At 32.5% G+C, this 22,613-nt stretch overlaps 3 protein-coding genes across 3 annotated transcripts; 1 reads left to right on the top strand and 2 right to left on the bottom strand.

Moving 5' to 3' along the window:
- Positions 1-7,664: 7,664 nt before the first annotated feature.
- On the bottom strand, positions 7,665-9,916 carry LOC112013892 (uncharacterized). Its single transcript, XM_065780272.1, has 5 exons — positions 9,652-9,916; positions 9,030-9,328; positions 8,763-8,897; positions 8,586-8,609; positions 7,665-7,952 (listed from the first exon to the last, which is right to left on the bottom strand). Exons 1-5 carry the CDS (start codon positions 9,914-9,916, stop codon positions 7,665-7,667), a joined length of 1,011 nt encoding a protein of 336 aa, XP_065636344.1.
- A 6,259-nt stretch (positions 9,917-16,175) lies between these two features.
- LOC112013879 (vignain) lies at positions 16,176-18,319 on the top strand. The gene is made up of 4 exons (XM_024046257.2): positions 16,176-16,745; positions 17,190-17,425; positions 17,532-17,672; positions 17,879-18,319. Exons 1-4 carry the CDS (start codon positions 16,307-16,309, stop codon positions 18,140-18,142), a joined length of 1,080 nt encoding a protein of 359 aa, XP_023902025.1. The 5' UTR covers positions 16,176-16,306; the 3' UTR covers positions 18,143-18,319.
- Positions 18,320-18,509: 190 nt separating this feature from the next.
- LOC112013880 (peptide methionine sulfoxide reductase) lies at positions 18,510-21,739 on the bottom strand. Its single transcript, XM_024046258.2, has 2 exons — positions 21,298-21,739; positions 18,510-18,946 (listed from the first exon to the last, which is right to left on the bottom strand). Exons 1-2 carry the CDS (start codon positions 21,625-21,627, stop codon positions 18,692-18,694), a joined length of 585 nt encoding a protein of 194 aa, XP_023902026.2. The 5' UTR covers positions 21,628-21,739; the 3' UTR covers positions 18,510-18,691.
- Between the last annotated feature and the right edge of the window lie 874 nt (positions 21,740-22,613).

Below are 22,613 nucleotides of genomic sequence, written 5' to 3'. Positions count from 1 at the left end.
CAAAACAATTGGATCCAAGACCCGATAAAGCAAACGTAGGATAAAATCAACTGTTTTTCATTCTCACACCAATATATATATATATATATATATTTAAACACACACTGACTGAGTCATTTAACAATTGAGTAAAGTTTAATTTTGTTCCTTCAAAAATTAATTATGTCTAGACTTTAGAAAAAATCTTGTTTCTAAAAAAAAAAAAAAAGGTCAAATCAATCTTTAAATCTACTCTACACTATTATTTAAATAGAATTAATTTGTTGAAGTTCAGTAAATAATAATAATAATAATAATAATTTGTTGAAGTTGACTTGATTTTATAATTCTTACAATTTTCATTAGCATTTCAACCGTATGCTCCATTTGCCATCCTAATTAATTTGGCTAAAATTTAAATGGGGACATAAAATTGACTTTAGGATATGTTTGGTACACTGAATATAGATTATATTAGGAATAGTAATCTTTATTACTGAGAATAGAAGACATTGTAATGAAATAATTATTACTATTCACTAGAAGACATTGTAATGGAATAATTATTACTATTCACTAGTCGCAAACCTATGCTATGCACGGGAAAATTTTGAATGTATTATTTTACTAATTTCTTCCCAATGCAATTATTGAAATAAAGTTGCAACATTTTCACAGTGATCAAAACATCTTCTTTTCTATTTCAACACTTTTTGTTGTATCCAAATAGAGAATAACACTAAAAAATAATTAAACCATCCCAAAACCTATAATTCTCAAAGTTAAAACACTATATATCAACTAAAACAAACCCAGAATTAAAACCAAATAGAAGAATCCCAAGAAACCAAAAATCCAATAAAAATTGCATAAAAAAAAAAGGGAAAGAGAAAATCTAATAACAAAAATTTCATGATTCTTCTTTGCCACAGATTTGACAACAAAGGAAGAAGAAGAAAATGTGGAAATCTTCAAAGAAAAAAAAAAAAAAACTTAAATCCAGAGCAACCCACAACCACAAACCAACAAAATTCCATGAAAGCAAAAATAAAAAATAAAAAAATCTTAAATTCAGAGCAATATATAGAAATTAAGGAGAGTAAAAAACATGTTTTAATTACCTCAAAATAATTTGTTGACATAGAATATGATAGGTTGGATTGAGTGACAATGGAGAGGCAAAGAGAAATCGATGCAATGGCGGTGATCCATGGTGGCGGCAACGAGGAGGATATGGGTTTTGGGGTGCCAACGTATATTAGAAAACAGAGAGGTTTGGGGTTTAGCACTTTGACTTTGACGTGAAGGCTGAATAGGGAGTTGTATAGTTGTATTAGGGTTTAAAATTGATAATAAAACGTTAAAAAAAAAAAAGAAAAAAGAAAAAAGGTGACGTGAAGGTTGGGAAAGTTGTATACTTTGGAGTTCTAAATTGTGGAGCTAGCAGAGGCTTCAGTTTTATATATATATATATATATATTAATGATGATAATAATAATAATAATAATAAATGTAGATGATGATTTTTGTGATAAGTTGATGTAGGAGAGAATTTACAATTTAATTTTTGTAATTATTTAATTTTGGTATTTTTATGCAGAAAACGTTATTTTAGGTCTAGGTGATTTATTTTCTTGTTTTTAAGTTCTTTTAATGTTTTTTAGGTCAAATTTGGTTCCTATTATGGTTAGGTATCAATTGGGGCTTATTTTAGAATATATTTTCTTGTCCATCAAGTTTTATGGAGCTCTTAAATAGGCCTCCAAGTTTGTATACGTTTTTCAATATTATTGATATTAATAAAGATTCAAACTTTTGTCTATTGTTTTTCTGGTGGATTCTATATAAAAGATAAAACCTAAAATAAAAAGAATCTAAAATAAAAAGAAAAATAAAATAGTGATGATGTGGAAAATTGTGAGAGCTTCAGAGGCTTCGGTTTTATATATATATATATATATATAGATGGGTTCAAGTTACACCTAGTGTAACTCTACAAAAGTTACACATTTTTTAGATCGTAGATTTCTAAAGGGTAAAATATCATTTTCGTCCCTAAACTATCACAAAAGTTCAGTTTTTGTCCCTAAACTTTCAAAAGTTCTATTTTTGTCCCTAAACTATCACAAAAGTTCGTTTTTTGTCATTAAACTTTCAAAAGTTCTATTTTCGTCCCTAAACTTTGCCAAACATATTGATTTTCGTCCCTCCCACATCAGCACTCTGTCAAGCCACGTCAGCACTCCGTCAGAACTTTTGAAAGTTTAGGGACGAAAATAGAACTTTTGAAAGTTTAAGGACGAAAAACGAACTTTTGTGATAGTTTAGGGACGAAAATAAAACTTTTGAAAGTTTAGGGACGAAAAACGAACTTTTGTGATAGTTTAAAGACGAAAATGATATTTTACCCATTTCTAAAAGATCTAATGGTTAAAAAACATATCAATAAATATGATTGCTTCCACCTTATTACCTAATTAATACTAGCATTCTCTCTCTTTCTCTATCTCTCTTTCTCTCCTCATTTATTGCTTTTCAAGAGATAATATTTTGTACAACACAAGCTTAACAAAAAATCTAATTTTCTGGTTAGACTGCATTGAAGCAACAAATAACTTTTTTTTTTATCAGATAACTTTTTCTCATCAGATAACTTTAAAAAAAAAAAAAAATTACGGTGAAAATAGAAGTATATATTTGTGTTTAAAAAAAAAAAATCTGAGTTTGAACATAGGGGCCACCCCAATGGGCCAAGCACCAGTAAACAAAGCAAAAGAAAAGTTCCATAATTTTTTTTTTTAACTTCCAATTGGTCCTTTTAAAAAAAAAAGACCATAAAATTTTGAAAGGTAACAAGTCTAGAGGACCGGAAATCACCACGTAATGTCCAAGGATGATGTTGTTCTTTACTCCAAAGCCAGCCCAAAGGATGCCTCAGCAATCGTTGAATGCCTTGAAAAGTAATGTGGATGGTTGGGCTAATGCTTGAATCGAAGTAAATCAGGAGTTTTCATCTCAAAACGCACTCTTCTTCAATCCTGCAGAATAATAAAGCAAACCCACCAAATGAAAAAGCTCAAAGCTGATGCTATATAATTGGGTGCACCAACGTTTCTCTCCAAAGACCCTACAAAAGATTTTATATTCCTTGAAGATTTTAAATTTCCTTTTTGGTAAGATTGCGTTGAAGCAGCAAGTCCAGAAGGTCTACCTCTCAAAATTTTATGGTCCTTTTTTTATTTTATTTTTTTATTTTAATTTTATGGAACTTTTCTTTTGTTTTGTTTACTGGTGTTTGGCAGCCATGGCCCACCGGGGTGGCCCCTGTGTTCAAATTCAGTTTTCTTTTGTTTTTTTTACACAAATGTATTCTTCTATCTTCGCCGTAAATTTAATAAAAAAAAATAAAAAAATAAATAAAGTTATCTGTTGCTTCACCGTAAAAAGTTATCTTATTAACTCCGCAAGAAATGGCAAACAAAATAGAAAGAAATAATTAATAAGGAGAGAGAAAAAGAGATATAAGAAATATTTTAATGAGAAGAAAGATAATGAGGAGACTATTAATTAGGTAAGTATTTAATGTTGTAATGGATAATGATGTTATGTTTTTATCCGTTAGATCTCTTATAAATCTACAGCTTAAAAAAGGTGTAACTCTTGTGGAGTTACACTAGGTGTAACTTGAACCCATCTTATATAGATATATATCTAGATAAGTTTGGTTGTTACTTATGGAAAACTTGTAAAAGAAGATGTATAAGGAAACTTTACATTTCTGAAAATATATTAATTTTAAAACCTATTATATACACTAAGGAATAGCTATTACATCAATTTTAAAGAGGAATAGCTATTCTTCAATTTAAAGAATAATTATTCCAATGTAATAATTAATCCATGTAATAAAGATGCAACCAAATGACTGAATTGATATTACACATGAATAGCTATTCCATTACAGGAGCTATTACAACGTACCAAACGTACCCTTAATTTATTTTATTTTATTTGGTGGGATAAACACTATATTTTGTTCTATTAGTTCAAGAAAGGATTTCCTTTAATTAAATCATTCAATTCCTTTTCATTTTAAGTAGCATTTATTTGATTTTTAAATATTACATGTTTTACATCTAAATAAAAAATTGAAAAAAAATTAGAGAAGACCTTCACATGAATATTGCTTAAAGTATTTATGAAACATGATTTTAATCTTCTTGACAAGCCTTTGCATTAATGAAAATTTGAAAACTAAACTCCAATCCGAATAAAGTACACACATAAGACAAATCAAACTAAAAAAAAAAAAAAGGTTAAAATGCAAAATTAACCATCTAAGTTTCTTTATATTTCATTTCAATTCTCTAACATTTGGTTTCGCTCATTTCAGTACTCTAAATTTCAAGTTTATTCAATTAAAGCTTTTCCATCCATTTTTGTTATATTTTGTGGCTAATTTTTCAATTTTTTAGATTTATCTTCAAATTTTTTTAATTAAAAAAATTCAATTGATGACTAAAATGAAATGTTAAGAAACTTAAAGGGTTAATTTTGCATTTTATCCACCAAAAAAAAAAAAAATGCTAGAAAGTTCCAATTATAACATGGTTAAATAATTAATGGTAATAACAACAAGAGATGATGAATTGGTGGTCTTTGTTAATGGTGGAATCTATTTCCCAAGCAATTATGGAACCATGTGTCAAAGGTTTATTGTTTGATATCATTTCATGGGGATCAATCCAAAAAATTCCCACTTTCTCAAATCTTACCTTTCTTCCCTCCCTCGCGTGGATTGGTGACATGGAGTTCCAACGGTTTTTTAGAGTTGCCACTTAATTTTGTTTTTTTTTAATTCCCTCTATATATTCCACTCCCTCTCACATACTCGAATTTAGAATCAATTTTTTTTCCTCCCTCCATTTAATTCCCTCAATTTCTGAAAAGCTACCAAATCTGTGTCTTAAATCTTTAAAGAATTTTATCAAGTGTGGTATAAGTGAGAAAAGGGTACTATTTTCTGAAGTTCGCTAGAAATCGGACCTATATTTTAAGAATTTTTTTTGATTGGCTTTGGTGTATGACCATAACGTATAGAGACATTTGGGCATGATTAGTGGATTAGGAGGGACTTAGGAGATGATTGAAATTTTCTTCCTCAATAGTTCCCCTTAATACTAGTTATACTAAAGAGGGTGAAACATATTCCTATACTAACTATTCCTATACCTTTGGAGAGTTACCAATTGGTAATTACTAAATTGTAATGTGATAGAATAGGTTGATTGCATGATAGAATTGGTTTGGATTAAAATTTTATAGTCACTCTCTAACACACTCCTCAAAATCTCTTAACTGTTAAAATTCGCAATAATTTCAAAACTTGCTCGCATGTTTTGCCTCCCCAAAAACCAGCATTAGATTTCACGCGAATCAATGATGTGGCATGACAAATTTCACTCCCTTTGATCTGTTGGATCAATCCATCGCGTAAGATCGCATTCCAATTTACAATTCCCGTCTTTCTAAACAATTTTTTAATTCCCACAATTTCTGAAAAGCTACCAAATCTATGTCTCAAATCTTTAAAGGATTTTATTAAGTGTGGTATATGTGAGAAAAGGGTACTATTTTCTAAAGTTCGCTAGAAATCGGACCCATATTTTAAGAATTTGCTTTGATTGGCTTTGGTGTATGACCATAATATATAGAGACATTTGGGCATGATTAGTGGATTAGGAAGGACATAAGAGATGATTGAAATTTTCTTCCCTAATAGTTCCCCTTAATACTAGTTATTCCTATACTAGAGAGGGTGAAACATATTCCTATACTAACTATTCCTATACCTTTGGAGAGTTACCAATTGGTAATTACTAAATTGTAACGTGATAGAATAGGTTGATTGCTCTGTAAATTGAAATTGTTATTGATTAATTGAATTGCTTGCTCTATAAATTGAAATTGAAATTGATTAATTGAATTGATTGCTCTGTAAATTGAAATTGAAATTGATTAATTGAATTGATTGCTCTGTAAAAAGAAATTGTTATTGATTAATTGAATCGATTGCTTTGTAAATTGAAATTAATTAATTGAATTGATTGCTCTATAAATTGAAATTGTTATTGATTAATTTCAAGCTATGGAATTAGACCTTTTCCAATTTGGTTTGACAAATAGAAAGTCAAATTGGCGTGGTATGAGAAGGAAAGGAGGATGAAAGAGTTAATGATGTGGATTGTGTTTCTAAGATAGAATTTGATTGATAGAGATAAGGTCTCCAAGAAGCTTGTCAAGGCCAAACTCAGCTTGGGTTTGGGTCTTAGGGTGCCTAAGCGCCTCTTGATCAAGAATGTGAAGAGGTTGAAACATGTGGTGAAGAAGGGGCGGGTGAAGCATTTGGCGTTTCTTAAGAAGAGGAGTGCTCTGCTTTTCTCTGTGGAGAAGCGTTATTTGTTGGCGGACGAAGGAGTTACTTACCAGGTGGCTAACATTTGTTTGTATGTTGATCTGCTCCGGGATTCACCATGCACAACGCCAATTCAGCACATAGATGATTTCATTGCTTTGGAAATCATCCATGCCGTTCGTCCATTTACCGAGGCTATGCACATCTTGTTCAATTCTGATGCCTTGCTCACTCTCATCAAGAAACGGGCTAGTGGTATTGTTCTCCCTTTCACCACTGATTCCAAACATGGTGGGCGCAATTGATGTTCATAGTAGATACAAGATTTAAATGTCTCTTCTAGTGAAGCCAACTTATGTGCTGATCTCTTGGCTCGGATAGGAACTATTCAAGATAGGACTTTTATTTTGTACCATGATCCGCCTGTGGATCATTTGGAGCTCTTAAGCTCAGACAAAGTTGGACTGTATTATAAGAGAACCATCACTGAACCTCCCCTTCCCCCTTAGTTGTTTCGTTAATGCAGTTTCCTTTCTACCCAAAAAAAAAAAAAAAAGTCTCTTCTATTTCTATCTTGAATGTAATGTTTGCACAGATTACAAGCAAAAAGATTTCTCAGCCTAGAGAAAGAATGGAATATAAAGGATCCAAGCAATCCTTCCAATCTAAAGTGTAATTGTCCTTATTTTCTCCTCCACTTGCTAATCCCCATAGTTGAGATACTTCTCTCTAAAGTTAATAGAAAATAATACTTGCTAGAATTATTCCAAATCACTAGAAAAGCTAGATATTAATTAGAAAAGTCTTATGAATCACTAGCCTGGTAGGTAACACTAACAAAGAGAACATTATCCAATAGATGAATACCAATTAATGTTACTAGTATTATGGGAAAGGAGTGAATTTTACTACTTATTATACATGTGATATTATTTATTAAAAATAAAAAAATACCCCATGTCATTGTTCATGATTCAAACTGCAAAATCGATGGTGTAATAATAGGATTACTTGCACCGTGGCACATTTTCCACTTGGTTACTTTTTAGGAGTAATAATTCTCTCAAAATTGAGGTCTAAGTTATTGCCCAATAAAATTTAAGGGTATACAATCCAACCCCAAACTTTTAAGAGTATAGTTTGCACTTTAATTTTTTTTTAATATGTAAAAAGCAAATAAATGACACATGAAAAGAAAATACAGCTTTACAGTTACATTCACCCTAAGCTTACTCCATGAATACATAAAAGTTTATATTTCACAACACATTTACACTATCACCATTTTAATCCCTGGTAGTAAAGTTGTTTCTAGTTGCCTGGCTCTAGCTATTGCAGTTAATTTCTTCTTAAGATCACTAATATGCTTCCTAAATGGAATTCGCGTATCAATAATTATCGCCTCCAATGACAAAGCATTGATGAGTACATCTAGGACAAGCTCCATGTCAAGTGTACCACCAACAAATCCAATCAATTCAAGCATCTTGAGGCATTGGTGTGGATATTTAGCCTTCTTCTCCTTTATTGTGCCAAGGGCATTATCTAGCCCTATCAACTGTCGTAAGGAAGAAATAGTGTTATGCTAGTTAAAAGATAGAATGTTATAAAAAAAAAAAAAAAAAAAAAAAAAAAAAAAAAAAAAAAAAAAAAAAAAAAAAAAAAACTTAGCAACACCATTAACAATGTTATCACCAATAGCTAAAAGCAGCAGAGAACATTTAACTTGTTTTCAAATAATGAAAAATATATCTTACATCACAAAGAAATTTAGTCTACAACAAGCACCAGTTTGACTTGGGGGAAATTTGAAGTTAGAAATATTTAAAGAAATAAAAGATAAAGATAAAGATAAAGAAAGATTCTTACAATTATATAATAATTAAAGGGCTAATAAATAAGAAAGGAGCAATAATCAATTGAGCCTCAACAATTCCACTCCAAATTCATGACTTACTCCAACAAGTAGACAGAGTTAAATAATCGTACTTCAACTGGAGATGCGTCACAATAGACACAATATGGGGGAAGAACACACACACACACACAAACGCATATAAGATCCCAACCACTAGACTCTTTGGTTAAGTTACACCACTAAACAAATTTTTATTTGATTAATATTTCAAAGATCCATCATACTCTCTTTTTTTTTTTTTTTTTTTTCTTTTAATAATTGGAAGTTATTTACCATCCAATAGATAAGCTTGTCCAACTACAAAAACATTTCAGCAAATATGCTTTACAAAATGTGAAGAAAAAGACAGCGAAGTGCTAAGCTCAAGTGCAAATAAACCTTATAAAAATCTCCGAACAATAAATTCCATAACTCTAAAATTATAAATAATAAAATAATAACAATATTTACCTCAAGTGTAAATTTATGCAAAAAGGGAGGTGCCTTCAGCATGGAAGTGCAACAAAGGAGACTGCTGGCAAGATATGAAGATACAATCAATGTTAATTGCCTGAGGTTTCTTAACTCTGGAAATTTAGGGAACCTCTGAAAAATTAAACCAAGAAAAATGAGAACATTCATATAAACAAACATTGATTTTGGGAAAAAAGAAGAAAAAAAATGCACAATGGAGTTAACAATCATGAGTGTTTGCTTATAAGTGTTTTTATCACTAACCTCAACATACACGTCTAGTACAATTGTCTGCAGCTGAGAGAGATAACTTGAAATAGGGCAACATTTCTGCACAAAATAGCTAGCATACAGACCTTCCACAGACACATCAACAAGACTGGGAACATCCCCAAGATGCAACCTTATCTTAAGCCCAAAATATTTGAATGAAACAAGATTTACAGCGGAAATCTCAATCTCTTTTAGAAAGACACAACGTAATATCTCTAAGTGCTTTAGTTTGAGCAAAGGCCTAGAAGGCTTTAAATTCACTAAAGATGCTGAGGACTCCACATGTAATGCTTCAATACATGGACAATTAGATAAAATATAATTAAGAACTTCTCCGATCACTTCCACATAACTCAAACAGAGGTTTGTTAAGGAATCAAGGCTATAACCGTGAGGAATCTGGGTAGGAAGAGTGTAATATCCCCTATAAACCTTTTGAAAAATAGGGTTGAAATCCAATGAAAGCCTTTTCACATTCTTTCTCAGTGAAAAAAGTATTCAATTGTCAATATCCAATTTGTTATACTCCTCATCCAGAGGAAAACAAACTTTAAACCCATCTGTGGTATGAGCTTGATGCAATCGCAATACGTGATTTACCCAACCGACATACCTATCCCTATCAATTCCAGGTAAAGTTTTAAAAAAGCTCTTCTTCCTAAGATATTGTAACGATGAATCATCAAAGTCCAAGCTACTACTCGCAAATTTCCACAGATGTCCCCGGTACCTTCTAGAGAGGACACTAGTCCTTCTGCTTCTTTCAACTTCAAAAATGACAGAATGCAGATAATAATTTCATCTGGCAATTCACTTAACCGATCCATGCCGCAGAAACTGTTTGTCTCCTCACACTGAGCATGACAATGTAAACACATGTTAGCAATGACTATATAACTTTTTCAAGCAACTTTTATATAATAAATCTTAGAAAACTATACCAAAACGGGGCTTTATTTATTTATTTTTGAAGAAAAGATTAGAAATTTAATTCATAAACTAAACAGATTATACACCATCTACTAAAACAACAGTAAAACATGAAGGTAAGTCTTTACTAAATCAGTGTGACAAATTTTTTAACATATATTAGCAAAGACTTTAACTTCCTACTCTGTTATGTAACTTTTAGTGAGTAAATCTCAGACAATTATACCAAAACTGAACAATTTTAAACAAAAATTAGTAAAGTGACTAAAATTTTAAGTAATCTAATAACAAAAGGACAGAACTTGAAGAAACACAAACAAACAACCAAAAACAAAATTATAACATTTGGGTTGCTTTTGAGAAAGACAAAACCTTTAGATCCCGGTTGCACTGTTCTGGCCTTCTCACCCAAATAGCCAACGCAAAGTAAAAATCTAAACTTTACTTAGCGCTTGTTTAGTACGTGTGCCTAAACAATAGTTTTCAATTTTTTTGAAAATACGTATGGCTAAAAAAGTATGTGAAAAAACGTGTAATGATGTTTAAAAATTGAAAACATATGTTTGAACTTGCATACCAAACGGGGCTTTTCACTTAGAGAGAAAAAAACTGAGTGGTAATGCTAAAGAATTGTGATTTTTGAGTTTGAAATTTTTGGCTTTTGGCTTTTGGCCTTTGGTATTTTTGACAAATCCTATTCAAATTCGGAGTTGGGGTTTAAAACTGAATCCTTTGTAGAGTCGAAGTAGAACTCGCATGATTCATGAATAGAACAACCGATCTTAATTTCGTCGAGCGATGGTCGGCCCAGCCAATTAAATAAATCAAATAAGTCTAGTCTGCTGTATAGGAGGTTGCCAGCCCAAACCCCTAACCATTTGATAATAAAGCCATTAATTTTTCTTAGGCACAGGTACCTTTTTGATCCATTTAACTTTTAAATTATTACCATTTTGCTACTCAGGACCTTGAGTATCAAAATTTGGATAATTTTTTGAGAGTTTCAGCCCGCTCTTGAGGATAGTTATTTTATTATCAAACCAAGACACTAGTCGGTTTTTGGTGTAAGTAGGGATTGAACCCCAAATCTCTTATTCAACCATTAGAGACTTTACCCTTTTTTTTTTTTTTGGAGAATCAGAAACTTTACTAATTGAGCTAACTAAAACCCACAAAAATTTGGATTTATAAATTTAACATGATTTTTCTTGGTTCCAATTGGCTCAACAAATAAAATATGATGTAATATGAGTTCTAGAGTTTTAAGTTTTAACTACACCTACACCAAAAATCAATTGATATCTTAACATATGATTAGAGAAATCATTGTAAAGTGATAGTTAGATGCCTAAATCATGGTTTTAAAAACCGAACCGGTCATCGAACCGTTTTTTTTTTTAAATTTTTGGTTCAACCCTGGTTTTTGGCCGGTTTTCCGTTGTTAACCGGTTTTGGGGCTTTTAACCGGACCAGACTAACTCCTGATTCTCGGTTGAACCAGTCGAACCGGTCGGTCCGGTCCGGTTTTTAAAACAGTGGTCTAAATATTACCATATTTTTCACAAAAAGGGGAAAAAAAACATTATTCTTCCATTAACATCAGTTAAATGCCAATAAAAAAATAAAAATAAAAAATAAAAACCTATGTCAATACCAGCATAAAATCTATTTTTTATAAAATAAAATCTACTGATCTTTACCTTATGAACCATAATAGAGAATCAATAAAGCAAACTTAGGATAAATCAACTTTTAAAAATTACAACAAAAGTAATAAACTTATGCAAGCTTCAAAAACATAGCCAGTTCAATTTGGTCCCTCAACTATTAATTATGTCAATTCATCAACTTTTGCTCTCCTTTCCATTTGAATTTATATAGAATTAATAGTTGAAATTCACTTATTTTGAAAATTTTACAATTTCCATTAGCAGTTCAATGTTTGCTCCACCTGCCATACTAATTAATTACTCTAAAATTTAAATGGGAGATAAAGTTGTCTTTGATTTTGAAGTTTTTTTTATATATATGATTTTGAAGTTTTTTTTTTTTTTTTTTGACATTCTTTTGATTTTGAAGTTGAGGAATTAAATTGACACAATTAATAATTTAACACCAAATTAAACTTTATCCAATAAGTAGAGTAGATGATCATATTTGTATTTTAATTTATCTTATTATGTGCACTATATGGTGAGATAAACACTATGTTTGGCTATATTCCCTGGGAAAAATAATCTTCTTCAATTCCTTTTTATTTTTAGTTAGATTTTCTTGACATTTATTTAATTTTTAAATATCAAATGTCTTACCCTACCAGAATTTTGGTTTCATGGGAAGGGATCTTACCCTATCTACATTAAAGGAATTTTTAAAACTTGATTTTATCCTTCTTGACAACCTTTATATATATATATATATATATAATGAAAAATATCTTGCATTTATAAACACTAATCCGTATAAAGTACACATAAGACATATCGCTCTCAACAAAAGAAATAGGAAAAATGCTAAAGTAACAACCATGCCATGGTTAATGTTAGCAACAAGAGATGATAAATGAGTGGTTTGGTCTTTTTATTTATTTATTTTTATTTTATGAAAGACTGATTGGAATTTCATTAATAAACTTAAGATGTATCATGATGAATGATAGCGCCAATCTCCATTATTTTAAAAATCAGACCAGACTAACCTTAAACCGGTCCGACAAAATTGAGGATTGGACCTAATTTCCGTTATTTGATCGTTTCGATTTTTAAAATCATGTTAATCTCAGCAAGTGCTTCCTCTAGCCATACATATTTCAATTCTCCTAGGCAGACGAGCTTTCTTCTTCTTTATTTATTTATTTCTTCTCTAGTTTCTTTGAGTCTATGACTCTAGTCTTGAAAATGTAATGAATTAAAAGTGAAGAACAAATAAAATGCTGAATGAAACAGAAGAATTCAAGCTTCATAAAGCTAACAGCAAGCCTTCAGCTGCATATGACTACATCTAGTTCTAGCCTCCTTGCAGCATTTCAAAATCCTAGCCACATTTTTAGACCTTGTATCTCATCCACTCTTTGTTTGGCCTAATTTACACCCAAAAAATGACGATTTATATGAAGATAAGTTGGAATCATTTCAAAATCACACAAAATCAAGCTATGTTATATAAATGTGCTAATGCAACCAGCGTTGTGAAAATTAAAATGCGAGCCACGTGCTCACCTTGGCGCATGGGCGAGGCAAGGCACCTCTGAAACCTTGAGGCATGATATCTTTAGTGGTGCAAATTTTCAGGTGCTTAAGCAGTATAAGCTGTGTACCTTTCTAAAAGTTACTATATTTTTAGAAATAGACCAAATAATCTTTTTTTTTTTTTTCAATATTTATATTGTTGGCTGCCCAACCATGGAGAATGGGGGTTTGACTTATTAACCCACACCTTCGGCCAATGCTAAAGCTCCACCTTAGCAAATCCAACATAGATCCAACTACTTTTATTATCCTACTTATTGACAAGCCTACGTTAACAGGCTTAGCCCAAATAATCCTTAGTTAAAGGGCTATTAAATTTTTAATACCTTCAGTATAAGGATAATTTTCTCATTAACAAAAGTCAGAATCAAAAAAGTTGGATTTGTTTGTTGGGTCTTTAACCGATCAAAAAATGGCCAAAAAAGGGCAAAAACAATTTGGGGAAAAAAAAAAAAAAAGTAGATCACATGTTTGCACAAAACCACTCAACTATAATTTGAGTACATAATCTAATACTTTTTGGCACCTCATGCCTCTATTCACAACCTAATCAGCCTATAACATTGTGTCAAATAATTCTAATAGTGAGCAGCTAGCTATAAATCCATTAAAAAGTCAAAAAAGAAAGACAGTTTTGCACATACTAACTGATTTCATCTTTATAATTCTCTAAGAGCATTCACTGTTTTGCACATACTAACTGATTTCATATCTCTCTTCGTTTTTTTATTTATTTATTTATTTTTTTTTTCTGACAACACAATACAACTTCTTACTAATTAACAATTACAAGCCAAAAGATTAGAAAGAATGGTAAATACTTCTCATCTAATGCCAAAGTACCATTGTCCTGATTTTCTCCTCCACTTGCTAATCCCCATATTTGAGATACTTCGCTCTAAAGTCAATACAAATAATACACAATAATTATTCCAAATCACCAGAAAAGCTATAATATATAAATCTAAATGGTCTTATGAATCACTAGCCTAGTAACACTAACAATAATTAGTGTTATGAGTATCAGAGTATGGGAGAGGAGTGAATTTTATTACCTGTTCTAATTATGTAAGTGATATTATTTATTTAAAAAAAGAAAAAAGAAAAACCCATGTCATTGTTCAAAGTTCAAACTGCAGAATGGATTATTAATTTGGACTATGCCCTACTTATTATAGGTTTGATACAATTATTGCACCCCTTAATGTATTTGGATTTCAATGACCAACTGATTGGCTTTTAGCCAAAGCTTCATGAAGGCAAATAAGTCACATCACCAGCCCACTTTATTGTAAATCACCAGAAAAACACATGGAGTGACATGCTTTCCCTTTTATGTTGTAGTATTTAGCTTGATATCGACCATGTTGGCTATGCTGTTCAGTGTAAAACAGTGAAAACGCCCATATTCTTGTTTTCTTAATATGTAGCAATTACAAGTTATTTTTTTTTACCCCACCCAAAGATATTATACGCTACTTACTCATATTCTCTCCAATTGAAGGTCATTTTGTCACTTGCAAGAAACAAGTACTATATGTCATACATGTAATATAAGATCTCTTTCATGTGTGTTCTAACTTCTAACTATAGAAGTGAACAATGCCCAATACACCACGCTATTGTGTCCTGCAAGCAATACCTTAGACTCTGTAACGCTTTAGCCAATCGAAAACTCCATAAACGATTATTTTATGGCCTTCTAAAATTTTAGATTCTTGCCGTTCATTTCGGCTTACCAGCAAATCATGACAATCTAGACAAGGAAATAATTGACTATGCAACAAAAATCGAACTTTCTGAAATGCGACAAATGATATATATATAAATGGATATATATAAATGGCATAGATAAATATATATATATAAATGCGACAATTGATATATATAAATATATACAAAATAAAACCAATGCAACTTAATTATTAGCCATCTCTCAAATGCCTTACTCAAATGGGTAACAACAAGCAAAGCAGTAACCCATTAATCCGAAGAACAAGATTTTTTGTTTTTTGTTTTTTTTTTTTTTTTTAATTATTATTATTATTATTATTACAAAATCAACAAGCAAAGCAGTAACCCATTAATCCGAAGAACAAGATTTTTTGTTTTTTGTTTTTTTTTTTTTTAAATTATTATTATTATTATTATTACAAAAAGAAGTACTAACAACAATATTAGGAATGCAATAATTATTTATTAAGTATTACATTAATGCTTCCCCTCAAAAAAAAAAGTATTACATTAATGCTATATGGTGGATAGATTAACTTTTCAACTTTAGTTAAGCTCATTACTAGCATAAAGTGCATTTGTAGGTATAAGGAGAAAATGTTCGGCTTGCGAAGTTTGCAGCATATTGTAACTATCTTAGAAAAAAAAAAAAAAAGAAAAGAGTTAAGCTCATCACATAAGCAAAGGAGCATGTGATATAATGTAATTCCATGTTCTAAAATTCCCCACCCCCCCTTCCTTTTTTTTTTTTTTTTTTAAATGTTTATTATCAATTCAAAGATCAAACTGCAAAAGGAATGGTCTAACAATAGGATTACTTGCATAGTTGCACTTGCACATTTTCATTCAGTTACTTTTAAGATATATAATTCTATCAAAACCATTTAAGAGCAATTGGATTTCAGTTAAAGATAAAAAGCAAAGCAGTTATATGGACTTTAATTCGCCCTTGTAATAAATCGTGGCTCATCCTCTCTCTCTCTCTCTCTCTCTCACATCTTTACATTATAACTTGTATGGCATGTAAAGCTATCAAGCACACACAGCTTTTTCCATTTAACCCCTAATTACCAGAAAAACCTTCCCTCCTACTAGTAAAGGCATGTGTGAAATAGCTCACTTATATAAGATCTTGCTTATATAAGATAAACCAATCCCAGTCATCATCATCTCAATAACACTCAAACCCCATTTTGTTCTTCTTCTTCATTATTAGAAATTGTTGATGCCCATAAGCAACCTGTAACTTCTCCATTTATTATACATTGTTTCTTTAATTCATTTCATTCCTCTATATAAAGCAGTTCCGAGGTCTCCATTTCCCATCTTGTGTTGAATCCTAGCTAGAAATTGAAAATGAGGTTCTTTTGTGTTGCTGTCTTACTTGCTTTGGTTCTTGGTGTCACTAAGGGTTTTGATTTTCATGAGAACGATTTGGCGTCCGAGGAAAGTTTATGGGATTTGTATGAGAGGTGGAGGAGCCACCACACAATCTCCAGGAGTCTTGATGAGAAGCACAAGCGCTTCAATGTGTTCAAGGAAAATGTAATGCATGTTCATAACACCAACAAGATGGATAAGCCGTACAAGCTGAAACTGAACAGCTTTGCTGACATGACTAACCATGAGTTTAGGAGCGTTTATGCTGGCTCAAAGATTAAGCACCACAGGATGTTCCAAGGAACGCCACGTGGAAGTGGGAGCTTCATGTATGAGAGGGAGGACAGTGTTCCAGTTTCTGTTGATTGGAGGTTGAAAGGTGCTGTGACTAGTGTGAAGAATCAACGCCATTGTGGTAAGGAAAATCTTGTTCATTTGTTACGAGCCTTACCCAAGTCGTTCATTTTATTATTTTTTCTTAAATTTCACCATTTAAGCTTGTAGTTATATTGATTTTATTCCTTTTAAGTATAAAATTTTAGATTTTTCTCCTTCATGTTATATGGCGTTTAAAATGAATCCTTCTATGTCCATTACTAAGCCAACCATTAGATATCACCTCAACTTAAAATGCATATATAGTTTTTCTATTCAAAACTACGTTGTTTAATCTTTTCAAGTTCATTCTTTTGCCAATTACGCCACACCATAATCCACATCAACCTTGAAGTGCAATTCTTGTCAAATTCATTAATTCCATGTAGATGCATGCATGCACAGATCACTTAAATGGGATAACATAGTGACCTTTGCTTCTGGTGACATAATACTTTGATCTGACTGGTTGTTGGTTACACAGGTAGCTGCTGGGCATTTTCAACCATTGTAGCAGTTGAGGGTATTAATCAAATCAAGACCAATGAGCTAGTTTCTTTGTCTGAGCAAGAGTTGGTAGACTGTGACACTAAACACAATCATGGCTGTAATGGAGGGCTAATGCATTATGCTTTCGAATTCATCAAGCGAAAGGGGGGCATATCAACAGAAAATAACTACCCTTACCATGCAAAAGATGGAACTTGTGATACATCCAAGGTATGTATAAAGTTGTGCTCAACCTGAATTAAATTCTGTTTATTAGTTTATACTGTCCTTTACTATGGATTGAGAACTATGTAGATAAAGCCTATTGCTTTGACAGGTAAATTCTCCATCAGTGTCAATAGATGGACATGAACATGTGCCTGCTAATGATGAGGACGCATTACTTAAAGCAGTCGCAAATCAACCTATATCTGTTGCCATAGATGCTGGGGGTTCCGATTTCCAATTCTACTCAGAGGTATACCATATGATAATCTAATGTGACATAAAATTTGTGGAAAGTAGCTAGGACCTTAATGTTTCAGCCACCAAATGTGTTTTCAAGATAGTAAAAGGGAAAGGCAAGATCAAAATAAAATACTTTCTTGAGCTCAAGGCAATAACTTGCTAATTATTAGAGAATTTACTGAGTTTTTATCTTAATTTGGTTGTGCATGAACACAGGGGGTGTTTAATGGAAAATGTGGCACACAGCTTGATCATGGAGTTGCTATTGTGGGCTATGGAACAACCCTAGATGGAACCAAGTACTGGATAGTGAAGAATTCTTGGGGACCTAAATGGGGGGAGAAGGGTTACATACGGATGGAGCGTGGCATCTCTGATAAGGAGGGACTCTGTGGTATAGCAATGGAGGCTTCATATCCCATCAAGAACTCCTCAACTAATCCACTAGGACCTTCATCATATCCTAAAGACGAACTCTAAACAATATTCACCATTCACTTCAAATTTACTCGCCTTCAGCTGCGGTTTCCTCTCATCTTGTGTGTTAGAAGTTGCATGCTTCATGGTTTCAGAAACAAATAATGTTTTAGAGATTAGATGTTAATACAAAAATTAAGACCTGTTTGGGTGTGTGAATAAAGTATATCTTTCAAATTATATTTTCTAGCAATCCACAAACATCTACTTGCAACAAGGTCAGGAGTCTCCAGCTGAGGGGATAATTAGAATCATTAATATAGGCAAACAATACAGCACATCCATACAAATAAATTGATTATCAAATTCAATACTTAAATGAGTAATCATTAATTGACATAACAACACTCCAAGAAAATACAAATACTAATATTACTAGAATCCGTATTTTATTAGTAAACTATAATGCATTCAATATATAACATAATGTGTTCAATATATAAAAAGCGTAAAGTACAATACCAATATTTGGCAGCATTTTAGAAACCAAACCAGATGTTCGAAGCAAGAACTCCAACATAGGATTTTGACCATAGCATCAAACATTATTTGTCAACCATAGCATCTGATGGGGTCATTGCAGCCCTTTTCAGCAGACTGTTTTGCGCCTCTGCCTCCTCCCTTCTCCAGATATTGTTGATGATACTCCTCAGCTCTGTAAAACTTCTTTGCAGGAAGAATTTCTGTCACAATTGTCTTGTCCTTCAATTCCAACTGCTTAGCTTCCTTTGATTCCTGAGCTAAACGAGCCTGGGTCTCATTGTAGTAGTATATTCCAGATCGATATTGTGAGCCCACATCACCACCCTGACACATGTGATTCATGTTGAAAACTTGAAATGCTTGGTTACTTCTTCAGTACATATTTTATAATTACATCCAGAAAAAATGTCCTTAAAATATCAGGTAAACAACCATGTCTAAGCCTTTATCATTTGGTCCATCTTAAGGAAGAGAAATGAAATCTCAAAATGACTTTGGTTGGATGGGCTGTTGCAAGGTTCCAACACTGAGCCTAGCTAGGGCTTGTTGGTTGGCAAGGTTATAGAACCTCAGAATTGCAATAATTAGAGCAAAATGGTCGTTTTACAGAGTTGAATTGTTCTACTTCGACAGAAGCCTGCAGTGGAATCATGCCTATTCTCCTTTATAGTTTCAGATGATGTGTGAACTTTTAAGGTTCCTGCAGACTAAGTCTACTTTCTCCAATTAGTAGGAAAATTATCAGGAACAGGATTACAAGCCTGAGTATAGGAAAACCCTTCATTATCATGTTTACTCGAAGCCTCATGGTCCCTCAACAACAACCAAGCCTTAGTCTCAAAAGTTGGGGGTCGCCTGCGAATCCTCAAAAATCTAATCAAGATTCTTAACCTTTGGGTTGGTAATTCCTCATCTCATTGTTTACAACCCCCAAGATCTTTGCAACTATGTTTAAATTAAATATTAAGTTGGTGACTAAGTGAGTTCATAGTGAAACAATCAAACACCAAAAATAAGATTCTTAATTCAAGGAACGCAACTTGACAGTTGACTGAATCATACATCCAACAAGATTGAATCTACTGCATAAGTTAAATTTAATTGCTCTATTTTGTGCTAGGAATTAGTCTTTTCTCTAGGATTTGAAATTCAATACACGTTCTTTTGACCTCCCTCATCTATCTAGAACATTCAACTTAGACCAAATCAAACCACCTCATAGTTATGTTCATCACTCTTTAGATAAATATGACTATTATAATATTTCCATGAATAAGCATATTCTTTAACGATTTAGTTGACCAAGCTACAGATTGTAAGCATTTAACAATTTTTTTTTTTTTTTGGGACATTACACTCCTCACACCAAAAATTGTGTTCCCACTACGTTTATCCTCCTGCTATCAATATCCATTTGAATTACCTTTCTTATACAATAATCAACAGTAATAACAACAACAACAACCAAGCCTTAATCCCAAATTTTGGGATCAAGTATGGATCCTCAAACAAACTAGTCATAGTTGATTACATATATTATTTTTCGCCATTCTATTATATCCAAAATCACTCTCTCTATTACCTCTTTAATTCTTTCCTTTAAGAGAACCACCTTTCATATGATTAACAAAAAAGCCTACAAGAAAACCAATGGCCAGTTGGCCACCAAGTTTCGGTACTATGAGCTCTCAATTCTCGTCCTAATTTCCTACCTTGCATATAAATATAATCCTCGTTTATAATCTTCGTACTACAATTAATTCCACAATTTTGTGACAATTTTGTCACATGGTGATATGAGCGGTAGAATCCTGGACCTATCATTTTATTTCCACCACTTAGTGACACTAGACAAACTCGCCACTTAGTATCCGTTTGGATACGCATTTGTGCATTTTCTCCCCTTTTCTTTTTTCAAGCTGCAACATTTGACCAATTCTTCTGTGAACAGTAATTTTGCATTGTTCACAAGTCACAAATTTCACTTTGCAACTATTTCATTAAAAATAGGTTTCAAAACACTATTTACACATTCAAAAAATATTTTGCTATAATATTTTTAGTTTTTAGTTTCATGTTTTCAGTTTTCAGTTTCAGCAAAATAAATTCTATCCAAATGAACCCTTTCAATCGAGGACTTCCAAACAAAATATTGGACTTAAAAGTAATAATAAATTGGACATCTTTTAAGCTCCTGATTCAAATACTCTCAAATTAATAAATGAAAAAAGAAGATAAATACAAAGGGCACAATTTTTAATATTTTATCACTTTTTTATTTTTTACAACTTGTTAATTTAATAACTTATAATTAAAGCAATATTATTTTTCTCATGAACCAAAAAACACCTTTAGTATGCATCACCCACAACCAACTATACAATATCACAATCAGTTAGTGAAAAAATAAAATCTAAAAATTTTGAAATTATTAAAAAAAAATTCTAAAAATTCTACATATTTGTTTAAAACCAATTTTTTTTTTTTTTTTTTTCACATATGATAGAATTTCACATTTAATTCATAATAACAATTGATTTAAAACAACAACACTAATAGAAAAGTGAAAGTGTGGAGCCCACTAAAAAACCAAAATGGGGCCCACCTAAGTCAACTGTCCAAAATAAACACCACAAACAGATAAGAGAATTGAATCAAACGACATAACGTTGTACCTGGCGATTGGGGGTCGTCGGATCATGGCGAGACCAAAAGAGAGAGAGGAGATTGGTGTACGGGCAAACTTTCGGGTCAAACTGGACCCGCACCACCTCCACGTGGTTCGTGGTTCCGGTGCACACCAGCTTGTAATTCGGATCCGGCACGTGACCCTGAGAATACCCAACCTCAGTCTTCACCACTCCAGCCACTCGCTGAAACGCAAGCTCCACGCCCCAGAAACAACCGGCTCCGAATTGAGCAAACTCGTGACCCGGGTCGTTCGGAGTATCCGTATCCGGGTCCAGAGCTGGGTTTTTGTTGTTGTTGTCAGTTGTGGTAGCCATTTTCTTCAAATCAAAAAAGCTCTTTATCTTTGGTTTGACAAAAGAGAGAGGTTAATTTATAGAGTGTGTATAATTTAAGGGCAGAGACTGTATCTAGCTTTGGAACTGGTCAGGTACAAACGATTTTTTGGGCCACATAAATATATGTGGCAAAATCAGCTTGGAGTACCCCAAAAAAAAAAAAAAAAAAGAAAGAATATCCTCCTCAAAGATTCCAAACTAAAAATTGCACATTCCTCCCTCCAAAGATTCCAAACTAAAAAATTTGGCACATTAACAATCTTCCCTCTTAACATGAGAGGAATGCAATTGGGTAAAAAATAATATATATATATATATGTATTAATTTTTTATGGGATATATGTATGTATTATTGGTAGTATTTTAAGAAGATTTTTTTTTTGACCCAACAATCAATGCAAACTACATGGATATTACCATATTATTTAATGTTATTATATGATATTTATTTATTTATTGTTATTGATGAAGCCGAAAATCTCACCAGTGAGTTGCACGACGCGTGTACGCTCAAAAACAACACCTGCACAACAAAAAAAGAAAAGGACCTCACAGAGAGCACCGGTGTGGTGCCGGCCAAATACCCTCCGAAGGTCAAGTTAGAACTTCTTTCAACTCTAGAGTGCTAGAGAGGGGTTAATTATGCGTACCTCGGCTCATGAGGGTATTGGGGTTTTTATAGTAGTAGTGGGTGGACCTTTTTCCCTTGGAGTGGAAGTCTTTTCCTTGTAGGAATCCTTATGCGCGTAGATTGCGGAATCCTTTCCTTATAGGACTCTGATACTGGGCGTGGAGTACAAGCAATTTCTAAAACCCATGCGTGATGACCAAGTTATAGTCTTCACAGAACCGTCCGCCTATTAAGACGTCAGCCTGCGCTTTCCGTCGGCCTTCAAGCTTTGTTCAGTAACCTGACGGCTTCAAAAAGCCGTCAGTTGGACTTGGGTACTTCAGCCCGTCAGTTT

Source organism: Quercus suber, unplaced genomic scaffold (assembly GCF_002906115.3).
Source record: "Quercus suber isolate HL8 unplaced genomic scaffold, Cork oak 2.0 scaffold_229, whole genome shotgun sequence".
NCBI lineage: Eukaryota > Viridiplantae > Streptophyta > Magnoliopsida > Fagales > Fagaceae > Quercus > Quercus suber.
The sequence above is the reverse complement of the archived record's forward strand: the minus strand, read 5'-3'. Positions and strand labels throughout refer to the sequence as shown.

Coding starts and splice junctions, on each gene's coding strand:
- LOC112013892 (XM_065780272.1), bottom strand. CDS start 9,916: ATGTGTTTACATTGTCATGCTCAGTGTGAGGAGACAAACAGTTTCTGC. Junction 8,898..9,029: donor TACTAGACGTGTATGTTGAG/GTTAGTGATAAA, acceptor TTAATTTTTCAG/AGGTTCCCTAAATTTCCAGA. Junction 8,610..8,762: donor TGCATAAATTTACACTTGAG/GTAAATATTGTT, acceptor ATGTTTTTGTAG/TTGGACAAGCTTATCTATTG.
- LOC112013880 (XM_024046258.2), bottom strand. CDS start 21,627: ATGGCTACCACAACTGACAACAACAACAAAAACCCAGCTCTGGACCCG. Junction 18,947..21,297: donor CGACGACCCCCAATCGCCAG/GTACAACGTTAT, acceptor CACATGTGTCAG/GGTGGTGATGTGGGCTCACA.
- LOC112013879 (XM_024046257.2), top strand. CDS start 16,307: ATGAGGTTCTTTTGTGTTGCTGTCTTACTTGCTTTGGTTCTTGGTGTC. Junction 16,746..17,189: donor GAAGAATCAACGCCATTGTG/GTAAGGAAAATC, acceptor TTGGTTACACAG/GTAGCTGCTGGGCATTTTCA. Junction 17,673..17,878: donor ATTTCCAATTCTACTCAGAG/GTATACCATATG, acceptor GCATGAACACAG/GGGGTGTTTAATGGAAAATG.